The following is a 26015-nucleotide window of genomic DNA, read 5'->3' on the forward strand; positions in this document are numbered from 1 at the left end:
AGGTTCAACGTGAATCTATATATAATATGGGTTATATATATAATATAACCCATCTCCCCCAAGCAGAAGATTCCTTTATTGTCTACACAAAAGAATATTATTTGTGAAGATGAGCCACTGTCAAAGGCTTAGTCCCACAAGAAGACAATTGCACACCATTTAACAATGTAATTTGATGACAATGACATTTACTAAGCAGATAACATTGTGTCGACCAACTCACCTGAACCAGGTTTCTGCTGATTTCAATAAACCATTTAGGAATGATAATACCAAACTGCTGGAGACACAAAGGTTGTGGGGTTTAATTTGTGATAACATAATTCATGATACTATCCCACCACTATTTTGCTGTCTTGCAACAGAGAACAAACATGTGAATGCATATTCAATTTGAATATTAAAAACAAATCTATAGATTTAAGGTCATGGCATAGATGTTGTTTACAGTTTAGATGCTGGAGACATGCCTTCAACACATTTTGAAGTGTCCCATTTTGTTCCCACCACTTACTGAAGTAGGACAAAATGAGACATTAAAAGGTTCTGAGAAAGAGCATAAGTCTGTGTAAAGCAGCATTAGGTCCATGCAGAGAAAAAGCCAGTCAGTCCTCACTATGCCCACTGGGCTCAAGCTAGCATTTGGCCCAGCAGTTTATTTAAAGCACAGGGACAATACCCCACCACTTTTTAACTGAGCTCAGGATGTTGGCGAAGAAAAAAAAAAAAAAACTCCACTCTACTTAACCACACAGGCCAGTCACCAGCATGAACAGATAGACTGTCTGGCAAGATTAAAGTTTCCATTTAACCTTACGGTTAAAAAGTGAAACATGTGATTTTGTGTTTAGAGAGGACTACTGTAGCTCACTAATCCGCTGAATGCTTTGCTGCCTTTGTGCCTGTTCAGTCAAAAGAGCACTTGTGAGGTTGGGCACTTGTGTTGAACAAGAAGGTCCGGCTTACAATGTTCCTGTTGATTGTCTTCAGTAAGGTTGAGATCAGAGCTCTGTGCAGATCACTATAGTTCCTCTACAAAGTTATATAAAAGTTATATAACAAAGTTATATAAAAAGGTTCTTTTTCCTTTCAGTCACATTACAAAATGAACCTGTCACACAGTCCCACACATGGTGCTTGGAGTTGATAGCTTACACATGCTGTGCCGATTGCAGTAGAATTCGCTGGAAGCCAACCCCAGACCACCAATTTTGGGGGAAACAGCCTAGTTCTCTGGACCACTTGGGAAAACAGATTTCCCAAGCATTTTTACCAAACTTGTAGGGCTAGTGGTCCTGGGTCCGAAACGGCTCAAAACACCCTAAGAGGCCCAAGCCATGTGAGATAAACCTTTTGATATGCTGGAAAGACTGAGACCACCGGGAGCAGGGTATGGAAACATGGAGCTCTCATTTTATCATCCCAAACACAAACATTTAAGCTTTTCAGCTTGTATAGCTACATAAGAACTGCTTCACGGGTGACTTTTCAGCCTTGATTAAGCTCAGATCCTCTGTGTCTCTCCTAGTCTTCTCTCTGTCTGGTCTTTGACCACCTACTGAGAAAAGACATGGCTATAAATAGGCTTGCAGGAGAACAACACACAGGTGAACGTCATCAGCTACTCAGCCCGCTGGTTCAGCGTGACTGACTCTCCATCCTGCATATGGCACTCATCCACGCCCCCTGGAAAACAGACCCAGACCATTATCCTTCCTAGATATACTTTTGCACCGTACATTCCGGTAAGAAGTGTCCTCCTGGCATCCATCAAACCCAGATTTGTCAATCAAAATGCTAGATAGAGAAGTGTGATTCATCACTCCAGAGAACATTTCCATTCCTGCTTTACATCACACTTAGAACTGCTTCACTGGTGACTGAGTTTCTCAGTATGACTTGGTATTAATGTACGTTTTGTTTTCCTTTAAGCAGTTTAAAATGAGAATATTACATTGAAGGTCTTCATATTATAGAAAATGATTAATTATCATGTATAATAGTAATGCAAGAAAAGGAAATGTCTAGAAATAATTTTAGACTGTTCTTCTGCTGCTAATGGGAAATAGCCTAAATGTCTGATTAAATTCTGCTGCAACTGGAAATCCTATGATGCTTAAGCGTAATTGAGATTCAGCACGTGAGGTATGTACTTCCGTACACGAATATACTACATTTGGTCCAGAACTGTGCACTTGTGTGTAATGGCTTTATACTTCAAATATTTATAAATATACAAATAGAGCTGTCTAATTAACTAGAGGAATAAGAACGAAGTGGAGACTTAACAAAGAAGAATGTGACAAAGTTAAAGCACAAATGCCTTGACTGGCAGTCCGTCACGATTGGCCCCTCCCAGTCCTGTCCATGTGCTCGTGTTGTTTACTTCCCAATCCTGTCCATGCGCTCGTGTTTACTTCCCAGTCCTGTCCCTGCGCTCGTGTTGTTTATTCCCAGTCCTGTCCCTGCGCTCGTGTTTACTTCCCAGTCCTGTCCATGCACTCGTGTTGTTTACTTCCCAGTCCTGTCCATGTGTTTCTGTTTTGGTTTTCAGTCATGCCCTCTTGTTTCATGGCTCCACCCCTGATTGTCTCCACCTGTCCCTCGTTATCCTGGTTTGTATTTAAACCCTGTGTTTGCTGCTCTTTGTTTGATGTTTGTTGGATGTACTGTTTGAAGTATATGTATTATGTTTATTTTTGTTCTTTGTTCATTTTGTCATGTCTGTCCCTCCTGCTGTCTGTATTGGCCATTTGAACCTGGACTGTATCGACCACGACCCTGGATTTGCCCTTAATAAAAGTCGCTTATTTCAGCACATGCGTCCGCCTCTTCGCTCCGCGTTACACAGTGGGCCAACACCACCGACTGCCAGTATCCCTAAGGCATGTGTGTCAAACTCAAAGCCCGCGGACCACATCCGGCCCGGCTTGCAATTATATCCGGCCCGCGAGATCATTTTATATTATTGTTACTAATGGGTCGCGGGGGTTGCTGGAGCCTATCCCAGCAGTCTTCGGGCGAAAGGCAGGATACACCCTGGACAGGTCGCCAGTCCATCGCAGGGCAGACAGACAGACACTCACACCCAGGGGCAATTTAGCATGTCCAATTGGCCTGACTGCATGTCTTTGGACTGTGGGAGGACCCGGAGGAAACCCTTGCAGACACGACCCTGACGGAGAAGCAGCTTGGAAATGGAAATGGATGTTACTAATGGCCCGGCAATATGAAGCGCTGGTAACACAGTAAACTACAGATCCCACAATGCAGCGCTTTCGGGGCGCTTTCCGCGCCAATCAAGTCTAGTGTCTGTTGCTACAAGTCATTGCGAAGCTAGCCCATCATGATGCCGAAGAGAAAAGTTGATTCTGAAAACAGAGCATTTCAAAACCGATGGGAGGCTGAGTATATGTTTACTGACATTGCTGGTAGACCTGTTTGTCTCATTTGTGGCGCTATTGTGCCTGTATTCAAAGAATTTAATCTAAGGCACTATGAGACAAAACATCAGGATAACCTGAAAGAACTGAATGCAGAGCAAAAGATACAGAAAGTAGAAGAGTTAAAAAAGAAGCTGACATGTCAGCAAGACGTTTTTCACCCGGGCAAAATCACAAAGTGAAGCTGCTGTGAAAGCAAGTTTTATTGTGCGAAGGAGATCGAGCAGCAAAAAACAGATTCTGGCCAATTTAAGCCCAAGTAGAAATACGGCTGCTGATCGAGTTTGTGAGATGGCCACTGATTTAAGAACACAGTTGAGTGAAAGAAGCAAAGACTTTATTGCTGACTCTCTTGCTGTGGATGAAAGTACTGACATGACTGACGCTGCACAGCTAGCCATCTTCATCCGTGGGGTGGACTCCAATTTGTGCGTTACAGAGGAAATATTGGACATTAAATCGATGCACGGGAAAACGACTGGAAATGACATTTTTGAAAACATATGTCAAAGTGTAAACGACATGAAACTGCTGGACAAACTTATTGGCCTCACAACTGACGGACCACTGGCTATGTGCGGTGAAAGAGATAGTGGACTAGTGCGACAGATGCGAGTGAAGATGCAGGAGGAGAACTGCACTGGTGAGTTAACAGCATATCACTGCATCATACACCAGGAAGCACTATGTGGCAACGTCCTGAAGATGGACCAATGAGCACTGTAACGCAAACCGTAAACTTTTTCCGTAGTAAAGGTTTAAATCACCGGCAGTTTCAGTCCTTTATGCAGGAGATAGATTGAGTTTGCCGACATTCCTTATCATACAGAGCTGCGTTGGCTAAGTCAGGGAAAAGTTCTCAGAGTTTTCGAGCTCAGCAACGAAATCTGTCAGTTCATGGACAGTAAAGGAAAAAACTCCACCATTTTGCGGGATGAAAATGGAAATGTGAGTTGGCGTTTCTGGCTGACATAACAGCTCATCTCAATGCGTTAAAGCTCCAGCTCCAGGGACGCGACTGCATGATCCTTGACATGTGTGATGCAGTGAAGGCCTTTCAAGTGAAGCTGCTTTTATGGGAGAAACACCAAAGCAACTTGCCTCACTTTCCCTGTTGCCAAGTAATGCTGAACCAAGTCGGCACAACTTTGTTCATAAATACGCACTTTGCTGACAAACAGAGCGCAGTGCGCACAGAGCTCGCGTGGCGCTTTGGTGACTTTGAAAAACAAAAAAAGAATTTTGAGTTGCTTCGCAACCCATTTGACGTGGAAACTGCACCTGTGCAGATTCAGATGGAGCTGATTGAGCTGCAGTGTAATGAGACACTAAAGGCACCAGGTTTTGTTTTGTTTTGCAGCATGTTCATATTTCTAACTTGTATAATTTAGAGTGGATATATTTTTATGGAGAGCAATAAATTTATGTTATTTAAAGTTTAAGTTAATTTTTTTATTCCAGAATAACATTCCTGTCTATTTATTCATATTTATGTTCAAAAAATCATTTAGTTTTAATGTCCATCCATCCATCCATTTTCTAAGCCGCTTCTCCGTCAGGGTCGCGGGGGGGAGCTGGAGCCTATCCCAGCAGTCTTCGGGCGGAAGGCAGGATACACCCTGGACAGGTCGCCAGTCCATCGCAGGGCAGACACACAGACACAGACAGTCACACCTAGGGACAATTTAGCACACCCAATTGGCCTGACTGCATGTCTTTGGACTGTGGGAGGAAACCGGAGAACCCGGAGGAAACCCACGCAGACACGGGGAGAACATGCAAACTCCACACAGAGAGGACCCTGGCCGCCCGGCCGGGGAATCGAACCCAGGCCCTCCTTGCTGTGAGGCGACAGCGCTACCCACCACGCCACCGTGCCGCCCCTAGTTTTAATGTGTTCAATAAATTATTATTAATAAAATTCATTTATTATGGTTTGTGCCATGAGAAGGTTTATGGATGTAGTGAAGGTGGACATGGGTGGTGTGAAAGTAGAGGAGGCAGTGGATAGGGCAAGATGGAGGCAGATGATCCGCTGTGGCGACCCCTAAAGGGAGCAGCCGAAAGAAGAAGAAGTGTTCAATAAATGTTTATTCTGTTCAGCCCGCAAACTAAAGTGTGTTTTGAATTTTGACCCCCTGTGCAATTGAGTTTGACACCCCTGCCCTAAGGGATCATTAAATCAAGAGCTGCCATTGAAGAAACTGCAGCCAGAATTAATTGCTTTTACTCACTGAGGAAATACTACTACTACCATCACTACTACTAATAGTAATTATAATTTTCAGTGTCAGGAAAAAGTGGAAAACATACGATCAACAGAAAATTACACAGAGGCATCAACAAGTAATTATAATTCAAAATGTTTCAGTATTTAGCATGTTAACCCTTTTCACTTATTAGAGATTATATTATTTTTGGTTTAGACTTGCTTTAGTTTTTCATAGAAACCTCCAAAGTTCAGTCAAAAACAGTGGAGTACATACACTTTCCTCACTGGCTTTAATACAACTTATAGCTTAAACATTGACATGTGACGCTTGTAAGCCATGCATGCAACTTGTTCTGTACTTTGTATGCTGCAGGTTTTCAATGATCCATCCATCCATTATCTTTCGCTTCTCCGGGGTTCGGGTCGCAGGGGCAGCATCCTAAGCAATGAGGTCCAGACCTCCCTTTCCCCAGCCACTTCCACTAGCTCTCCAAGGGGGATTCCGAAGCGCTCCCAGGCCAGCTGGGCGATAGTCACGCCAGCGTGTCCTGGGTCTTCCCCGGGGTCTCCTCCCAGGTGGACTTGCCTGTGACACCTCCCGAGGGAGGCGTCCAGGAGGCATCCTAACCAGATACCCGAACCACCTCAGCTGGCTCCTCTCGACGAGAAGAAGCAGCGCCTCTTCTCCGAGTCCCTCCCGGATGACTGAACTTCTCACCCTATCTCTAAGGGAGAGTCCAGACACCCTGCGGAGGAAACTCATTTCGGCCGCTTGTATTCGCGATCTTATTCTTTCGGTCATTACCCAAAGCTCATGACCATAGGTGAGGGTGGGAACGTAGATCGACCAGTAAATCGAGAGCCTTGCCTTATGGCTCAGCTCTTTCTTTACCACAACAGACGCGGTAAAGAGCCCGCATCACTGCTGACCCAGCACCAATCCACCTGTCAATCTCCCGCTCCCTTATACCATCACTCGTGAACAAGACCCCGAGATACTTAAACTCCTCCACTTGAGGCAAGAGCCTATCCCTGACCCAGAGAGGGCTCTCCACCCTTTTCCGCCTGAGAACCATGGCCTCGGATTTAGAGGTACTGATTCTCATCCCGTTTTCAATGAATGCTTTAATATTTCAACTTAAAGCCTAATATTAGTGTAGACATGTGGTAGCATGTTAGCTGTCTGCTGAGCTGGTTAACAGTGTCGTGCCGTGTCTGTGGCTGCTAGTGGCTGCGCAAGAGGCTGAGTTAGGCTCACTGAGCTGAGAGAACTGAAAGCTAGTTTATGAGATGAGCCCGAGAGCCACTGTGGCAGTTCCTGTCAGAGCCAAATCTCATTCGTTTTTGAAGACGTTCACTAATGCACGGTCACAGTGCATCACTCACAATCAGTGGAATTAGTTAAATGAGCCAGTTTCTGCTGGTTTCGAAAATTAGACCCATAGATCACTGCACACTTATGAAGTTTGACTCAGGTTGATAATATTGTCAGTAATATTTAAGCTCTGGTTTAAACACAGATATTTAAAGTTCAGAACAAACGTTCAGGTAAGGTTTTTTAACTTTGTATGCTAGAGTTTTATAATGACTAAGTCCTCTCATTGTATATTCTTGGCCTGTTAGCATGTTAGCTTTCTGCTGACACTGGCATTAATGAGGGCAAAATAGTTAGTTAGTCAGTCAGCTGATTCAGAATAGTTGAATGAATCTTCCTTTTTGATCTGCTTTATTTGATTTTGGCTGCTCTGAAACCTGTGAACTCAATAAATATGGTGGCTCTACTGCAATATCTGTAATGATGCAAGGTACCCCCTTAGCACATTACCACTATAAATGACTGTAGACATACTTACCTGTTTTAACATGCACTGCTCATACTCACCTTCAGGTCCTTAAAGAGTACTGATTGTGACTCCTGGGCTTTTACTTACCTGGGCGAGTCCACCCTCTGTAGTAGAGGAGGGGAGTGAGAACCGGTAAATACAAAGAGAAAAGTGAATCATGTGAACATTGTAAATAACAGTGATTGATTACTGTTTCTATGGCCTTGTATTTTGATGGCCACGTATAATGTTGTGCCATATTCATTTCAACATGTAAATAGGAAATGTATGGTTTATTTTCCTACCTGTGGGGGGAATGGAATAGCTTGGGGGAGGAGCTACCTGTATATATACAGCTCCGTAACCACAGTTAGAGGTTCTTCTACCCCTTTGGTAGCAGTGCTGGATTACACCTGTTTGTAAGGATTATTTGAGTGACTAGACTTGTGTGATTTTGCAGTCGCAGTCCAATTACCTCTGTTGATTGAGGTCGTGTTTGTTGTTTTTTTCTTTTTGTTTTAAAAGTGCCCCTGTAAATACACCGTTGTGGCAAAATAAAAGGTGACGGGTTAAAAAAAGAACATCTCTACTCCTGCACCTTTTTTTGAGTGTCTAGCTGCTTGCCCTACACTATCCATAAGGCGTACCATTTTTATTTCTTTGGGGTAATTGTGACCACACTTTATCGCACTCCCTCTTCAGTGTAAACCGAATAGGGATTTTTGTTGTGTGTAATATATTATAGTACAGTATTGTGTAATTAGTTAGTGGTTCAGGCGGCTCTGTTCATTCAGTTCACTTTTTAAGCATGACAAGCCTAAAAAACCACAGTGAAACAGCATTCTCTTGCTCTGGCTGTGTAAGTGAGTATTCACAGCATGTAAACAAAGAACGCAACCTGCCAACATGGCAGAACAATCCCATAATGCAGCATGACGCAAGGTTCATTCCTGAATCCTATAGAGAATGTAAACTATAGACCATGAAGGAGGTTGTTTTTGCTTAGTTTTCACCACATAAACTGTGTTTCTCTGTGAGGTTTTCTTACTGGTTTTGATGTACATTTTCTTGTACCCCTGAGTTCACAGAGGACCAGTTTGATACTACTGAGTCGGCTCCACACCCAGGAATAAAAATGAATCGGGTGATTCAGACATCTGATATATTGGAAACAGTTAGAAAGAATTGGTTCAGTAAAATGATTCAAGCTTCCCTACCAGTTAAATACAACGTTATGTGGAATATGCATATGTGCATTTGTGCATCCTCTGCTAAGTTTTTACTCACAAAGTGAACTGAATTGGCCTTTGATATGACGTAACAGAAAGATGGGTGAACTGGCACCCTATGCTGCACCTTATTACATTTTTATTCTTGCTTTGATCTGTTCCTTTACCCTTCGGACGAGGAGAATGTTCTTTAATCTGAATTAGATTCTGTCTCTGCTGCTTTGTACTGTAATATGTCAGAGTAATATGGGAATGAGGTGGCCTTGTAGCTTCAAAAACACATTTTTTCAAAGAATTGATTGGGATGTGTTGCATACCTAATGTACAAAATGAAAGTTGGAGAAACAACAAGGTCAGCCTTTCCTCTGACCAAAGCCTTTTTTCACAAGTGAACCTCCTGACCATTTTAAAAGGTGTGGCTTTGTAGTGTTTTCCAATTAAGTGAGAGTAGGGAGAGAAGTGAGCACTTAAGATTGATTGTACCTGTAACACTTCTTGTAGTTCGTGTCAAATGAAGGCCATTCTTGAGAGCTTTTAATATCACTTTACCTGCTTGCTTCTAAAAATATGCAGTGGAGTGGGAAAAAATAAGAGTAATGGGATTGTTTTAGTGTGTTGTAATCAGTAATATTAACGGGTTAATCTTATTTTACCATAACACCTACTGCATCTTTCAGTTTCTTGATGTGGGCTTCTCCCATAGACATACTTTGTTAACACTGACATCTAGTGGTGATGAACAACACCACACAGCAAGGCAATAAAGTTGCAGTGAAGAAGTATTGCATCACCTTTTTAAGCTACTTGTAAATGGGTAAAGAAAAGGGGACTCAACTGTGCAAAACCCTGTTGACCGCCAACACTGTTCCTATTAGAGATTTTTGGATGATATAATACATAGAAGCCCTAGATGATCTTAATCTGGGTAGTGATGTTTCTGTATATAATCAATTTCCACTTTGGTGGAAAGCCTCGTATGTGTATTATTCAGTTTTAGCACTGGTATACCTATCCTTTACACATTTTAGCATTTTCCCTGCATCAGACAACACATATCGTTATATTTTTCTCGTATTTTATTTTTTTCCCCCTGTCCACTTTAATGTTTGTGTGGTTTTAATTCTAATCATTTTAATAGTTCTAATTCTTTTTTACATGACCATTTTCCAACTTTTCTTTATTCTTTAGAATTAAATATACTGTTTTTTTTACTAGCCCATTAAGACTTTTATATGTAAACACTCTCTGTTACTCTATGGCTGCCAATCAAAACCATCCTCAGGCTAAATAAGTTATATGTAATTTTTCCCAACATCACAAAAACTACGAATTCAAAACAAACTGATTATGCAGCTTTGTTTCCATATATAGACTGTGTGTATCTTCTAAGCCGCTTATCCTTCTTGGTCGTGGGGGGCAGCTGAAGCCTATCCCAGCAGTCATTGGGTGGAAGGCAGGATACACATATCAAACAATGACAAAAAAAGTGAGGAAAAGCCAGTTTTCCATGAATGGGCCCTTTAATGCACCCACAACTCAGGAAGGGCTTGTTAATCAGCTGATTATTTGGCTCAGGTCTGATTAGAGCAAGGAAAACACAAAGTACAAGGCAGGGGTACTCCAGGAAAAATGCTGCCTCTTACTCTAGGACTTACTAGTAGAGGGCATCTAGTCTGATCCATAAAGGCCTAGTGTGGCTGTGGGTTTCCACTCCAAGAATGCAGGAGCTCACATCTTCAATTGTTTGAAGACTGAGACCAAGAGATTAAACAAGTGGAATCTACAGCCACACCTGCCCTTTGTAATTCATACACATGCAGTCTTAACCTGTCCCAGTGCAGGAAGCACAGTTTGTTAAAATATGGGAGAAGTAAAAAATAATGCTGCCAATTAGGAATTTGTACATTTGCAACAGCCGTTAACTGTGGGGCATGGTCAAGTTGATGTAAGCAAGCCAAAATGAGGATAAAACAGGGAATTGAAAGTTTCCTTAATGTCCCCTTTTACGCAACATGGGTGAAAAGTGCTGTTTTGAAATCATGTCTGTCTCAACAGTGATGATGGATCAGGAATAGAAGCTGTGCTGGTGGGAGTAGCCAGAGAGGTTTAGCAGTTGTTAGGACATGTCTCTCTACATACAACTGGCTCGAAACTGTGAATAAAGACTTAACTTTACGGTAATTGTTATACCGTTTATCAAAAATATTTCAGTATTATTGAGATACCTTTTAGTGTAAGTCAGCCAGTAATGTGTTGTAAATATGGAAATATGTGTACTGTATGTCATTGAAACATGATGGTTTGGCTAAGTGAAAGTCTGTCTTTGGCTCTTCAGCTGTCAGCAGTCTTGGAAAATGGCACCAGCAGAAAGGGACCACGATACATCTGAAAATGACCAGGTAATACATTTTAAGATTGTTTGTTGTGTGTGTTTGTGTGTGTGTGTGTTGCAAGTGTATATACATAGTATATACACAGTAGTGCATAAAGGCACATTATTTAAAATCTCAGCAATAACTGTTTCTGTTATATGCCAGTAAATGTAAATACAGTAAAATACAACAGGAACTTATTATTTTGAAAAAAAAAAGCAGCTGATATCTTGTGAGCTAGACGGAAGAATGCATGTTTGGTTCAAGATTTCTCATGGACACCCCAAGCCATCACATAGATTTATCCAGCATCAGGACACTTTATTTCATTTGATAAAGGACCAATTTGGTAAACCAGTTATTGGTTGATAACTACAAATAATACTGGGCTTGTTCAAGGAGCGGTTTGGGAATTATTAAATAAACACAAATTGCCTTTTGTTGTATTAATGTTATTTGTATGTATTGTATTAGTGTTTTTTGTGAGAATGTAAATACTCACTGCCTCAATAAATAGCATATTAATTCTGAAGTCCAGGTGCCTACAGCTTTTGATCAGTGCAGTATATATATATATATATATATATATATATATATATATATATATCATTGACCGCTTAATCCAGATAGGGTCATGGTAGCAGTTGGGAGAGCAGAGAATCCCAGATGGCCCTGTCCCCTGCAACTTCCTCCAGCTCATTCCCAGGGACCCCAGGCCACTCCCAGGCCAACTTGGAGATGTAATCCCTCCAGCAGGTCCTAGGACGACCCCGGGGCCTTATCCTGGTAGGCCGTGCCTGGTACACCCCCACCGGGAGGCATCCAGGGGGCATCCGAATCAGATGCCTGAACCACCTCAGCTGGCTCCTCTCAATGCGGGGGAGTAGCGCCTCTACTCCGAGCTCCTCCCGGATGGCAGAGCTCCTCACCCTATCAAATAGGGTGTAGCCCACCACCCTGCGAAGAAAGCTCATTTCCACCGCTTGTATTCACGATCTCATTCTTTCGGTCATTACCCACAGCTCATGACCATAGGTGAGGGTCGGGATGTAGACCGACCGGTAAACAGAGAGCTTTGCCTTATGGCTCAGCTCCCTCTTCACCACTACATTCTATATATATATATATATATATATATACTGCTCAAAAAAATAAAGGGAACACTCAAATAACACATCATAGATCTGAATGAATGAAATATTCTCATTGAATACTTTGTTCTGTACAAAGTTGAATGTGCTGACAAGAAAGTCACACAAAAATCATCAATGGAAATCAAATTTATTAACCAATGGAGGCCTGGATTTGGAGTCACACACAAAATTAAAGTGGAAAAACACACTGCAGGCTGATCCAACTTTGATGTGATGTCCTTAAAACAAGTCAAAATGAGGCTCAGTATTGTGTGTGGCCTCCACGTGCCTGTATGACCTCCCTACAACACCTGGGCATGGTCCTGATGAGGTGGCGGATGGTCTCCTGAGGGATCTCCTCCCAGACCTGGACTAAAGCATCCGCCAACTCCTGGACAGTCTGTGGTGCAATGTGGCATTGGTGGATGGAGCGAGACATGATGTCCCAGATGTGCTCAATTGGATTCAGATCTGGGGAATGGGCGGGCCAGTCCATAGCTTCAATGCCTTCATCTTATAGGAACTGCTGACACACTCCAGCCACATGAGGTTTAGCATTGTCCTGCATTAGGAGGAACCCAGGGCCAACCGCACCAGCATATGGTCTCACAAGGGGTCTGAGGATTTCATCTTGGTACCTAATGGTAGTCAGGCTACCTCTGGCGAGCACATGGAGGGCTGTGCGGCCCTCCAAAGAAATGCCACCCCATATCTGTCACATGTGCTCAGTGTGAACCTGCTTTCATCTGTGAAGAGCACAGGGCGCCAGTGGCGAATTTGCCAATCCTGGTGTTCTCTGGCAAATGCCAAGCGTCCTGCACGGTGTTGGGCTGTGAGCACAACCCCCATCTGTGGACATCGGGCCCTCATACCATCCTCATGGAGTCGGTTTCTAACTGTTTGTGCAGACACATGCACATTTGTGGCCTGCTGGAGGTCATTTTGCAGGGCTCTGGCAGTGCTCCTCCTGTTCCTTCTTGCACAAAGGCGGAGGTAGCGGTCCTGCTGCTGGGTTGTTGCCCTCCTACGGCCTCCTCCACATCTCCTGGTGTACTGGCCTGTCTCCTGGTAGTGCCAAAAATAGAGTATGTTTAAATGTAAAGATTGATAATTATCTTTCTCTGTCCTGTGCTTTCCACAGAATGTGTTTGTAAGACTCCGGAAACTTCCAAGCGTCAATATCACATTTGAGGTCATTGGGAGGTCATACTCCAGCGCTAAGGCTGCCAACCCATTCCTGTCATCTGTTTGTGGAGTTTGTGAAGACGGCATGAGGAGTGCTGGCAGTCTGGCTGCCCGGAGTGTGCAGCCTGCTGTCCACATGCTGCAGCCTCAGCGTAAGTTCCCAAAGTGACTGTCTGACCCAGATAGTAGAAATTCTTATCCTAATTATGCTAATTGTCTGAAGCATTATTTCCAGGAACTTTTAATGTGCAAAGAAGAATCTTACATTATTGCAGAGGTGGAAGCAATCTTGTGATTTGATGAATTCTTAAGCATTATGAACAATCTTTGTTAAGTTGACATAGCCAATAGTATCCACTCCAGTTGCTGTGAATTGAAATTGAAGTGCTGCACCTTTTTGTGACATGCAAACTCTGTAATGTAAAAAAGTGGAGCAAGACAAAAGGCGTTTTTTGAGACTTGAATTAATGTAAAAGTTTACTTTTATGGTAACATTTTACTTAATTCCTGCTACATCACACTGACATAACCATACCATACACGTGTTATGGTAGATGTCATGTTATCATGACAGGTTAGGTCCAGTAAGACAGCAGTGACGAGTTACCATTACTGTTGATTGGCACAACAGGTCATAATGTTTGATGTCGTGATGCCTAACTAGAGTATATTTAGCAAGTAGCAAGTGACATTAGAGGACACGACAGAAAACTTTATGGTGTCTGTTATGACAATTACCATTAATGGTAACATGACGCTGTTATATTGCTGAACATCTGTCATATGATGTCTGCCGCAACCTGTTTATGGGGTGGTTATGTTAATGTAATGTAGCAGGGTTCAAGTGAAGTGTTACCACTTTTGTTAATCTCAACAAAAAATTACAGGGAATAAAACCTGCTGGTGAACAAATCAATTGGATGTTATTAAGCACTATGAACATGAGATTATTCTATTTCTGGACAGTTTTATTCATTCCAAGGGATCTTTTTTAAGAGAAACTACATTACATGGTCTGTTAGTATAAATACAGCCCTGTTTCCAAAATGAAACTTTTTTTTTTTTTTTTTTTTAATTCATGTTCATTTTGAATTTGATGCCAGCCTGTTGTCAGTCTGTGAAACACTGTGCTGGCATTAGTGCAATAATTCAAGAATAACATAAAATAGCAAAAATTTGGGCATTTCTTCATCTATGGTACATAATAATATTACGAAAAAGATTCAGAGAATTTGGAAAAATCTCTGTATGCAAGAAACAAGGATAAAAACCAATATTGGCTAGCTGTGATCTTTGGGCCCTCAGGCAGCAAAAACTGACATGATTCTGTAGTGGAAATCACTGCATTGGCTCAGGAACACTTCTGAAAATCAAGGTCTGTCAACACAAATGCAAATTTAATTTCTACCAGGCAAAGAGAATCCCAGATAAACCGAATCCAGAAACACTTCTTTGGGCCTAAGATCATTTAAGATGGACTGGGGCGAATTGGAAATGTGTCCTGGGGTTTGATGAATCAAAACTTAATTCTTTTTGGAAGTCATGGATCCTGCATCATCCAGGCTGAAGAGGAGAGGGATCATCCTGCTTCTTATTAACTCACAGTTTAAAAGCCAGCATCTGTGATGGTATAGGGTGCATAAGTACACATGGTATGGTGACTTATCTGTGAAGGGACCATTAATGCTGTATTGTCAGCAATCACCCTTCTGGCCATAGGAGGTCTTCCTCTCCTGAGTTCTAACATCAACCCTAATGAGCTCCACCTGATCCTCATTTCCACTCTGCTCTGCTCTGCTATAAAAACTCTCAGTTGCATTTGTCACTCATTGAAAACATTTGTCTCATTATGAAACCAATAATATGACAAAGGACACCCAAACTTTTGAGCAATCCTATATGAAGCACCTACAGCTGTCAGCTATAGCATTTGGTCTCCTCAATTTCTAAATGCTTACAGAGTGTTGTGTTAAATGTATAGGTGAAGCAGCACAGTAATAAATATGCCCTCTCATGTGTTGCTGGCAGAAAGTAAAAAAAAGCAAAAAAACAACATATATCAGGGTTAACATTTGATACATTTGTACTATTTTAAATTCATTATAGGGTTTAATGATTTGCACATTATTGCATTCTGTTTTTAATGTACATTTAGCAAAGCATTTACAACAAGGTAATATAATTATGATATAATACTTTAAAAGGGCCCCTATCCTACATTTCCTTATGTTTTATTTTTCCCTTGAGGTCCACTTATGACATTTGTCTGGTTTTGTGTACCAAAATAAATTTTTACCTGACCATTTTCTAACCTTTCTATATCCCATATAATTAAACGGGCTGTTTTTTGTTGCTGTGCCTTTAGAACAAATTTATGTAAATGATGAGAATGAGTTCTGAGCAGCTACTCTGTGTTTTGCCTCATCTAGAAAGCATTCAGAACTGAAACACCCCTAGAACATCAGTATGAATGGGCAGAGATAAACTGCTGTAAGCAGAATAGGTGGATATTATGTAAATATGTCTGTAAATAAGACATTACAGAAATGATTCATTTAAAGCTGTCAACATATTTGCTTATATGGACTGTACAGACAGGGTCAGAATGGTAACTTTTCTGTGATATGGGCCCATTAAATACCACATTTTTATATTTCATGAGACCTTTTCTGCAGTGAAAGAGCACTTGGTTAGAACTCCAGCTCCATGTTAGCAATCCAAGGGCAGCAAATGTCCACATGAAAGCCTTTTGAGCTGTCCCATCTGCCTCGACCCGGATCAGAGGTTTGGTATTTCACATTTTAGCACTGATGTTCCTCTGGGACAGCAATACTGTCTAGACACGATATAACTCATGACTTTAGCTTGACCTGTGTGCAAGTGGAAGGAGAGCACTGTCAGATCAAGGGTCATGCTAGTCAGTTGTGCTGTGGGCCTGTTTTTTAACCGGTGCGGATTAAACCTTGTAATGGTTTGGTTAAAAGTGATGCAGTTAAAAATGTATTAACTAATAATGAGAACTTTTATTAATGTTTCTACAGAAGTACTCTACAGGGCCTACAGTAGTGCTTAGTCCAACCTTTCAAAGTATGTGATGTAAGAAAAGGTGATCAGAAAGTTGATGTAAGTCATCCAGAACTGGGAGGGATGAAAAATTCTTTTGACAATTGTGTGCAACAGCTGATGGCCTTTTAGTCAGATGTCAAAATTCTGAGCATTCTTAAATGGCTCCTAGAAATTAAATGCTAGTTTAAAACAAGAAAAGAAAACCAAGCATCTGAGAGAGTAAATGAGAAAACGGTAAAGTATGTGTTGATACAGAAGTTCAGACTCTCAGATGAATTATTGATTAATTAATGATTAGCAGTGGCAGGTGTGGCCAAAAATATATGTCACGGTGTAGTAAATTTGTTTGACAGTTTTGCTAAATATCACAGTATATCTGTTTTTTAGTTTGTTGCTTTTTGCATTTATGTGCTTTTTTGATTAACAGTGGCTTATTATTCTGGGATGCCTGAACTAGTAAAAATAGTAAAAAACAAAACTGAACAATATATAAATAAAACTATGTCAATACTATCTAACGCTTGCTCCACAGGTCCAGCAAAAACAGTGCTAAATGTCCAGGTTTTTTTTAAATGTCCTACCATCTAAAATTCTTTAAGGCTGACTTTGGCTTCTTATTTGACAGCTTTTTGTTTGAATGTTCTGGTCCACCTTACATGAAGCAGAAGATGCATTATGGCACATGTGCAGGCGCATCAGTGTAACTTCATCTCAAACTTCAGCTTCATTAAATTTCTCAAATTATCTAACAAGTCATACCTCCGACAGTCAAACACTGCTGGAATTTGGAAATACTACATTCACGCTATCAGGTCCATGGCTCATTGAGTGAAACCAGGCCTTGTTGCTGGTATCTTTGTTAGGCTAAGGTTAACACCAAAAGATTCTCCATTTCTTTCGGTCCACTGCCTTGAAAACAAAGTGGGCTAACGTTACTCTAAATGCAATGGACTAGACAGTGTGAGGTTACTGAGGGACTGCTGTGTTTTATTTTCATGTGAAACATGATGGAACATCCCTAGCTCAGGCATCCAACTAAGCAGGCTAATGTCTAGCGTGTCTTTGCACTGTTTTTGCGGCGGGTTACATGTGCCAATTTATGGTACACTCAGAGTTGGTTTAAGGGAAGCCAGACCGCTTCCTATTTCTCCTCTTATATCAAAAACATGATCAAATACCTACAATTTTAGTTGAGCCAGATTGATATATATATATATATATATATATATATATATATATATATATATATATATATATAGTTTTAGGGCATCTAAAGCATCTACAATGCATAGATAGTGGACGCTCAAAAAAAAAAAAGAGTTTTACCGCACCCATTTTCAGTCTGGTATTTCCACATTGTTCTCTTTCCAGTAAATTACTAACTGTTCAGTGCATTTACATTCTTACTTTTAACCTATTCTCCCCCCACCCCAGACACCCTTCATATTAATTTCATGTCTTTGGGTGTAGCCTCTTTTTTCCCATCTGTTTAATGGGTTTTCACATTTTCTGATGTTGTGAAACTAGAACTGAGCAGTTTTACTGCTCCCCTGACACTGCAGCCTTGACCTGTTTTAGACTGTGGATGATTAGATGATAGCTTAGGAAATAACGTTAACTGTTTGAATAACTCATGATCCCACTTGAGAATTGCATCAGATGTCTGCAGCGCTGCCTACTCTCCTACAACATTTCACACTCAGTGAACTGAATATTAAAGCTACATATGTTTATAATTCTAAGCAGCACAGATTGGGGAATGTTTAGGTGTTTGGTGTTGATTGGGCTGATTTTGTGGGGAAAATGGCACTGGGTCAAGATTATATACAGCTGGCAATGAATAATCAAATAAAAATAAAGAACTTATATTAATTTACAACGTTTTCTCAAGAACAGAGTGAGAGAATGGTTTTAATTGTAACTTAACCTCTGTAATTTCATCGGGTAAAAGTTTGAAAGGAGCGTTGCTAACAAAGCCTATGACAGTGTACCAAATACTCCTTCAAATTACAACCCCAATTCCAATGAAGTTGGGACGTTGTGTAAAACATAAATAAAAACAGAATACGATGATTTGGAAATCCTTTTCAACCTATATTCAATTGAATACACTACAAAGACAAGATATTTAATGTTCAAACGGATAAACTTTATTGTTTTTTGCAAATATTCACTCATTTTGAATTTGATGTCTGCAACACGTTCCAAAGAAGCTGGGACAGGGGCATGTTTACCACTGTGTTACATCACCTTTCCTTTTAACAACATTCAATAAGTGTTTGGGAACTGAGGACACTAATTGTTGAAGCTTTGTAGGTGGAATTCTTTCCCATTCTTGCTTGATGTACAACTTCAGTCACTCAACAGTCTCCGTTGTCGTATTTTGTGCTTCATAATGCACCACACATTTTCAATGGGAGACAGGTCTGGACTGCAGGCAGGCCAGTCTAGTAACCGCACTCTTTTACTACAAAGCCACACTGTTGTAACACGTGCAGAATCTGGCTTGGCATCGTCTTGCTGAAAAAAGCAGGGACGTCCCTGAAAAAGACGCTGCTTGGATGGCAGCATATGTTGCTCCAAAACCTGTATGTACCTTTCAGCATTAATGGTGCCTTCACAGATGTGCAAGTTACCCATGCCATGGGCACTAACACACCCCCACACCATCAGAGATGCTGGCTTTTGAACTTTGCACTGATAACAATCCGGACAGTGCTTTTCCTCTTTGGCCCGGAGGACACGACGTCCATGATTTCCAAAAACAATTTGAAATGTGGACTCGTCAGACCACAGGACACTTTTCCACTTTGCGTCAGTCCATCTCAGATGAGCTCAGGCCCAGAGAAGCTGGCGACGTTCCTGGGTGTTGTTGATATGTGGCTTTCGCTTTGCATCGCAGAGATTTAAATTGCATTTGTAGATGGAGCGACGAACTGTGTTCACTGACAGTGGTTTTGTGTAGTGTTCCTGAGCCCATGTGGTAATATCCATTACAGAATGATGTCGGTTTTTAATGCAGTGCCGCCTGAGGGATCAAAGGTCACAGGCATTCAATGTTGGTTTTCTGCCTTGCCGCTTACTTGCAGAGATTTCTCCAGATTATCTGAATCTTTTGATGATATTATGGACTGTAGATGATGAAATCCCTAAATTCCTTGCAATTGCATGTTGAGAAACGTTGTTCTTAAACTGTTGGACTATTTGCTCACGCAGTTGTTCACAAAGTGGTGAACCTCACCCCACCCTTGCTTGTGAACCACTGAGTCTTTCCGGGATGCTCCCTTTATACCCAATCACGACACTCACCTGTTTCCAATTAACCTGTTCACCTGTGGAATGTTCCAAACAGGTGTTTTTTGAGCATTCCTCAACTTTCCCAACTTCTTTGGAACGTGTTGCAGGCATCAAATTCAAAATGATTTGCAAAAAACAATAAAGTTTATCCGTTTGAACATTAAATATCTTGTCTTTGTAATGTATTCAACTGAATATAGGTTGGAAAGGATTTGCAAATCATCATATTCTGTTTTTATTTATGTTTTACACAACATCCCAACTTCATTGGAATTGGGGTTGTAGTTACCTAATGTTGTACTTGAATCTTTCATTATGCTTAGTTGTAGCTGCCAACTTGCTGGCATGCCGAGGATTGGACCGCCTGGAGGAGAAAATGCCAGCTTTGGATTTCCCCCCTGCAAAGGTAATGCATGTTTGTACAACAGCTGAATGATGCAGAAACAGGCAGTTACACTGTACAAGGAAATTCTTACTTTGCTGTTCCTCCATTCACCAAATATAATCTTCATATACTCTTAGAATAAAATATTTATAGAAATAGAAAAATAGAAAAAAAAGAAAATATAAGAATAACACTAAAAGCAATAGTAAAATAAAAGTAAACAGTACAGTTATATGTGCAAAGTTGAAAGAAAATGACATGTTGTAAATAAATAAGTTACATGTGCATATGTGCAAGTATGTAGAGCAGCAGTTCATAAAGTGCATAAAGTTCATAAAGTTCTATACTTTCATATATTGTTAATCTTTTTATCTTAAATATTGAATTTTCATTACAATGTGTTTCTCATTTTGCAGTTTTTGAAGGATCTGAAAATAGCTATTACGAATAAGAAAGGAGATAAATGGGTATTGTGGCTGCTTATGGAATATGTAGGTTACTTTTTGAAGAATATTCATTTTGATGAATGAACATGGGTGTGAAATTAGCAACATAAGGGGGTTGGAGAAAAACATTGGGGGCAACTACAGGCCGCAGTGCTTTTATTTTCCTGCACTGCCAGTAGATTCACCTCTGTTCTCTCCTCCTTAGTTGGCAGCAGGATTCGGAGACCTGGTGTCTTCTGCTGTGCAGAGCCCAGCTGTGCAGTACGTCCTGAGCAGCAAGATTTCACAGCTGGCAGAGGAAGGAGCTGACACTGCCTTGACTTTCACTGAGCGCCTAGTCAACTACATACTCCCAGCATCCTCTGAGGAGAAAGGTAATGGTGTCTTAACACTGTGAGCATGTAGACTTCGAGTCATTGGAATGGAAACGGAAACCAAATAAATTTGTACTTCTTTAAATTGGCCACTAGATGGAACTGTTGTACACACAGAGGCTAAATGTGCCTGTGGTGCCCAATAAGGACTCTTGGTACCTGGATCTAGAAAGACCCTTTATGTTGCCATCCTTTTTGGAAAGTTGGCTAAATTATTCATTGTTTTCATTATTTCTGATCATTGTTGATCTTAATGTTCACAATCATTGTTTTACATTTTAGCTTTTGTTGTTATACAAAAAGGGAGTTTGGGGGACCTACAAAAAGTGTGGCCCAGGATCCATATCTCTGAACACTCAATAGTCACATACAACAAGCATGGGCTACACATTTTGTAAAAGCAGGTAAACAAGGCAATAAACAAGTCAGAAGTACAGCAAATCTGAACACACTAAAGAAATGAGACAGAATATCTTTTATCTACAGCAGGAGTCATTGGCTCCAATCCTAACTAAAGGGCAGGAGTCCAGAAATGTTTGGTGAATTCCTTACTTAAACACATGATTGAGTGCAGCAGTTAATTACCAGGTTTAGTTGGTGTATTAGGACAGGAAAATAGCCAGACTGTGTGAATTCATATTTACGGACCTGTTTTCCCCTAATGGATCCTATAATGCTAATACATATTTATTTTCAAAGCATATTTAAAATCATGCTCACAGCCATGCAGTCTCCATAGACGAACATTGGAAATGGAATGAGTCGTACTGACGAACTGAGTGGCTTTAAACTTACCGCTGTCATAAGATGTCACCTTTGCATCAAATCAGTTGGTGAAATTTTTGCTCTGGTTGACTGTAGAATAGAAGCATTGGGGCGAAAACAGCCTCTGGAAACAACATAAGCACAAGACCTATGCGCAAGGAACTTCACAAAATGGTTTTCCACAGCCTAGCAGGTGAACAGAAGCCTGTGATGACTATACGCAATGCCAAGCATAGGCTGGAATGGTGTAAACACACCCCTGGAGCAGTGGAAATGTGTTCTATGAAGTGACAAATCATGGTTTACTTTCTGGCAGTCTGATGGCTGAATCTTGGTTTGATGGGTGCCAGAAGAACATTACCTACCAAAATGCATAGTGCCAACAGTAAAGTTTGGCGGATTACAGATAATGGTCTGAGGCTGTTTTTCAGGAATTCACACCTAGATCTTGTTAAGAGCCTTTCCAGAAGAGTGGAGGCCATTGTAGTCCCTAAGGGGTTGCCAAATCCATATTGATGGTAATGGTAATGGAATGGATGAGCTGTGCGGCAACATTTAAAACCCTAATGCTGGCCTACAAAGCCAAAAATGGACCAGCCCCTACCTACTTGATGGCAATGGTGAAATCTCGAACTGTACCACGAGCCCTTTGAGCTTCATTTTGTTATGCTCATGTTTGAATTTGTGTCTGCATGGGCACCCAATCGAGGTTGGGGTCCTTGGTCTTTAGCCCAGGTAGGCCTGTGTGTTTTATACGTTCTTGTTGGTAAGCTCCTTGTTGGAACTTCTTCACTGTTTGTTTTTAGGAACCACACACAGTTACAAAATTGCTGTCTTACAGTAAACCTTACAGTCAACTTTGCAGTAAATATGCCCATCTGTAATAGTTTGGTATATTTGAGGTAATTTCCATTTGATATCTCCCTTAAAGGGATCGATCAATTCCAGCTGCTCAATCCCTAGTGCTGCATTGGAGGATAGTGTGACTTAATTTCTGAATTGATCAGGTTCTTGTGCTAGAAAACAGGAAAAGCTCATTAGCTTTGTCTAGGGATTATAAATATGCTCAGTATTCATACACAAATGTTTCTTGCGCTGAGTTGCCTGACCCAGTACTCTGTGTACAGGAAGTAATGATATACAGCAGGAGGCTGATGCTGGCCAGGTCATTACCACTATAACTGTCATGTCTGCAGACAATACTGCTTACATAGTGTTGCAGTGTATAATAGAACAGAGTAGACTTGTGACCTGTTTAATATACAGCATGTCCTGTCTAACTGCCTGGAGTACACTGAGAAATGACTTGGTTGGATGATATACTTCAGCAAGACAGCATGGTCAGTGACCCAGCAATTTTCAAAGTACAGGGGGAAAAGAGCACTTTCTCAAAGAACTGAATCGCTGCTAAGCTACAATTTGATGTTCTTTACACCTATAGATGTACACATATACCACCAGTCAAAGGTTTGTGGACACACCAACAAGAAGGCTTTACCTCACTTTTATCAAATCAAATCACGTTTATTGTCACATCACATTTACACAGGTGGAAAGTGAGTGAAAATCTTAGGTGTGTAGCCCCCTTATAGAATTTAAATACAAAAATATAGAAATATCTAAGAAGAAAAAGAAATATAGAATAAGAATGAGGATAAAATTATGAAATAACATGTATGGAATGATGCAGAGACCCAAAAGTGATATTCCACCCCCTTTTGCCTTGATGTTAAATTCAGCGAATAAACAGTAATTATGCAAATTTGCAGAAGTATGTTCTCTGTAGAGGACATGAACTTATTTTTACTTGCAAAATCAACAAACCATGTCATTTGACCAGTGGTGCCAAAACTTTTATGCATAAACATTCTGTATTTTTAATGGGAGTAAAAGTGAAATTATTTGAAGTAATTTTGGAGATCTTCTGTCTGTCCATCCATCACAAAATAAATGCAATTTAAAGAGCAGCTGCTATTTTCAAATAATATAAAGAAAAAAAACTGGGGATATAAGATTTTGCATTGATATGCCTCAATTTCACTATTTGCATTCTAATTTGCATTTAAGCCTACGTTTGAGATCAAAATGCCTTGAAGGTTGTGAAATTAATCTATTGTGTATTGTCTGCAAATTATTGGTACGTCATTTTTATATAGCGTTTAATACTTTTTAATACACACTTCCTTGTATGTGTTAATACACAATTCTTTGTGTGTGTGTCAACATACTTGGCCAATAAATCTGATTCTGATTCTGATGAAAAAGCATATTCAGATAGAAACTTTTGACTGGTAGTCCAGATTTAGGTTTACAAATGATTTATTTGTATTACATGCTAACTAGGCTGTATTTGACATACAATGTCGACACCAGTAAGTGACCTTCTAACACTGAAGTTACAGAAGAAGTCCTGGTTTTGCACAGTTCACTAAAGCTAGTCTGACAGTGGTGCGTGTAAAGCCTATGATGTTCTCTGATATCTGTGAAGTATCTTATACATCCTTCCTGGTCTGTTCAACTGCATGTTCTTCATCAAATTCCAGCAAGAATGACCAGCTTCACCTGCAACCCTAAAGAAGGAAATGGCCCCAATAACAGCAGCCTGCAGACAAACTTAGCTGTTTCCGTTTGCGGCTTCTTTGGGTTTCTGTCAGCAACACAAGCCTGGCTTCTTCTCTTTGCTTCTGCCTCCCACTTTTAACGGTGCCACCAGCAAAGGGAATCTGTTTAGCTGGTGTTTTGTCTAGCCATCTAAATCAATTTGGGGGCTTTTAATGCTGCTTGGCGAGCAGATGAGGCACTGAATGTAGTCTAGTGAGCTCTGGCCGTCCCAGCCCTTGAGCCTCATGGTCATTGGCTGTTATTATTACATTGGAGGACATGTGCTTTCTGTTTGCTTGCTGTGACAGTGAGGCAGTGCTCAGGGACTTCTGCTGGTGTCCGCATGCAAAATTGGATCAGCTACAGTGATGATTGTATGAGTTACTCTTAGCTCACTATCAAATCTAGCTATTTTTGTTGTTTTCTTATCTTCGAATAGGATTTGGATTGTTTTGTTATTATCCCCGTTTCCTGTCCTGTGCCCATGTGCTGCCCTGTAATTTCAATACAGGTTAGACTGTGTAGATGTGCACATACATAAGTCTTAAGGGCAAATCCAGGGTCATAGTCTAAACGGTCCAGGTTCACAAAGTCAAAACGGATTGATCGGGGGACAGACATGACAGACAAACCAGAATCCAACAGAACAAACAGAACATCCAACACAGCAGATAACAGTTTAGACAAAGACCAGCCAGTACAAGGGGCAAACACAGGGCTTAAATAGTAACAGGGTAGACGAGGGACAGGCAGGAAACAGGTGGAGACAATCAGGGGTGGAGTCATGAAACGAGGGGGCAGGACCAAAACAAATGCACATGGAAGACCAAAACAAAAAGCACATGGAGTGGGAGGAGCCAATCGTGACAGTAATTGGGACTGAACTATGAAGGTGTGAAAAAATATTCCTGTAAATTTCTTTTAAAAACTGAAAACAAGTGTTCTGAAATAAAAGGAAACTGCATTAAAGGTAAACAATTGGCTAAATACTGTTAAGACTTGATAAAATATTTAGCTGTTGAGGCTGCATTTCTACTTGTCTGAGGCAATTTCTAATGCAAAAAAATAAAATTAAATTAATAACTTGTGCTGTTTTATTTGAAAATAAAATCAGAGAAAGTGGTCATGCAGTGTCATGCAGTAACTGGTATGCGTATACATGCTGCCAAGAAAAATGCCATTATGGTTCCCTGTAAAGATAACTCTGTTGTATTGGTGTTATTTCTTTTGAAAAATATCCTAAATCTATTATCACCCACCCAGCACTTCACATCTGGCAGCAGTGATCACAATTGTAAATCTAAACCTAGGAATATACCGGCTAGGTGTCACAATTGGCCCCTCCCAGTCCTCCGTGTTTTTTTGTTTACTTGTGGTCTTGCTATGTGCTTCCTTGTTTTGATTGTTCCCTGTTCTGCCCCCTTGTTTCTAGACTCCGACTTTGATTGTTTTCACCTGTGTCTTGTTAACTCCTGTTGTTCTTGTATTCAAGCCCTGTGTTTCCCTTTGTTAGTTGCTGGTCTTTGTATGGTGTTGTTTCTTCTGGCCTCCGTTGTGTGTCTAGTCTGTGTTCCTTTTTGTAACGTCTGTCCCTCGATCTCTCTGTGTTGGCTCTTTGACCCTGGACTGTTTAGACCCTGATTATGGATTTGCCCCTAATAAATCTCACTTCTCTCAGCATATG

At 40.8% G+C, this 26015-nt stretch overlaps 1 protein-coding gene across 2 annotated transcripts in view; it reads left to right on the forward strand.

Moving 5' to 3' along the window:
- The first annotated feature begins 10774 nt into the window (after nucleotides 1–10774).
- The window catches only part of plin1 (perilipin 1), a 40532-nt gene continuing 25291 nt past the window's right edge, over nucleotides 10775–26015 (forward strand). For both annotated transcript variants that reach the window (XM_017704237.2, XM_017704238.2), the window contains exons 1-5: nucleotides 10775–10884; nucleotides 11043–11106; nucleotides 13354–13549; nucleotides 20084–20166; nucleotides 20797–20965. In XM_017704237.2, the coding sequence (XP_017559726.1) occupies nucleotides 11062–11106; nucleotides 13354–13549; nucleotides 20084–20166; nucleotides 20797–20965 (493 nt within the window). In that variant the 5' untranslated portion in view covers nucleotides 10775–10884; nucleotides 11043–11061. The remainder of the gene's footprint in view (nucleotides 10885–11042; nucleotides 11107–13353; nucleotides 13550–20083; nucleotides 20167–20796; nucleotides 20966–26015) is intronic.

This window comes from Pygocentrus nattereri, chromosome 7 (genome assembly GCF_015220715.1).
Source record: "Pygocentrus nattereri isolate fPygNat1 chromosome 7, fPygNat1.pri, whole genome shotgun sequence".
NCBI lineage: Eukaryota > Metazoa > Chordata > Actinopteri > Characiformes > Serrasalmidae > Pygocentrus > Pygocentrus nattereri.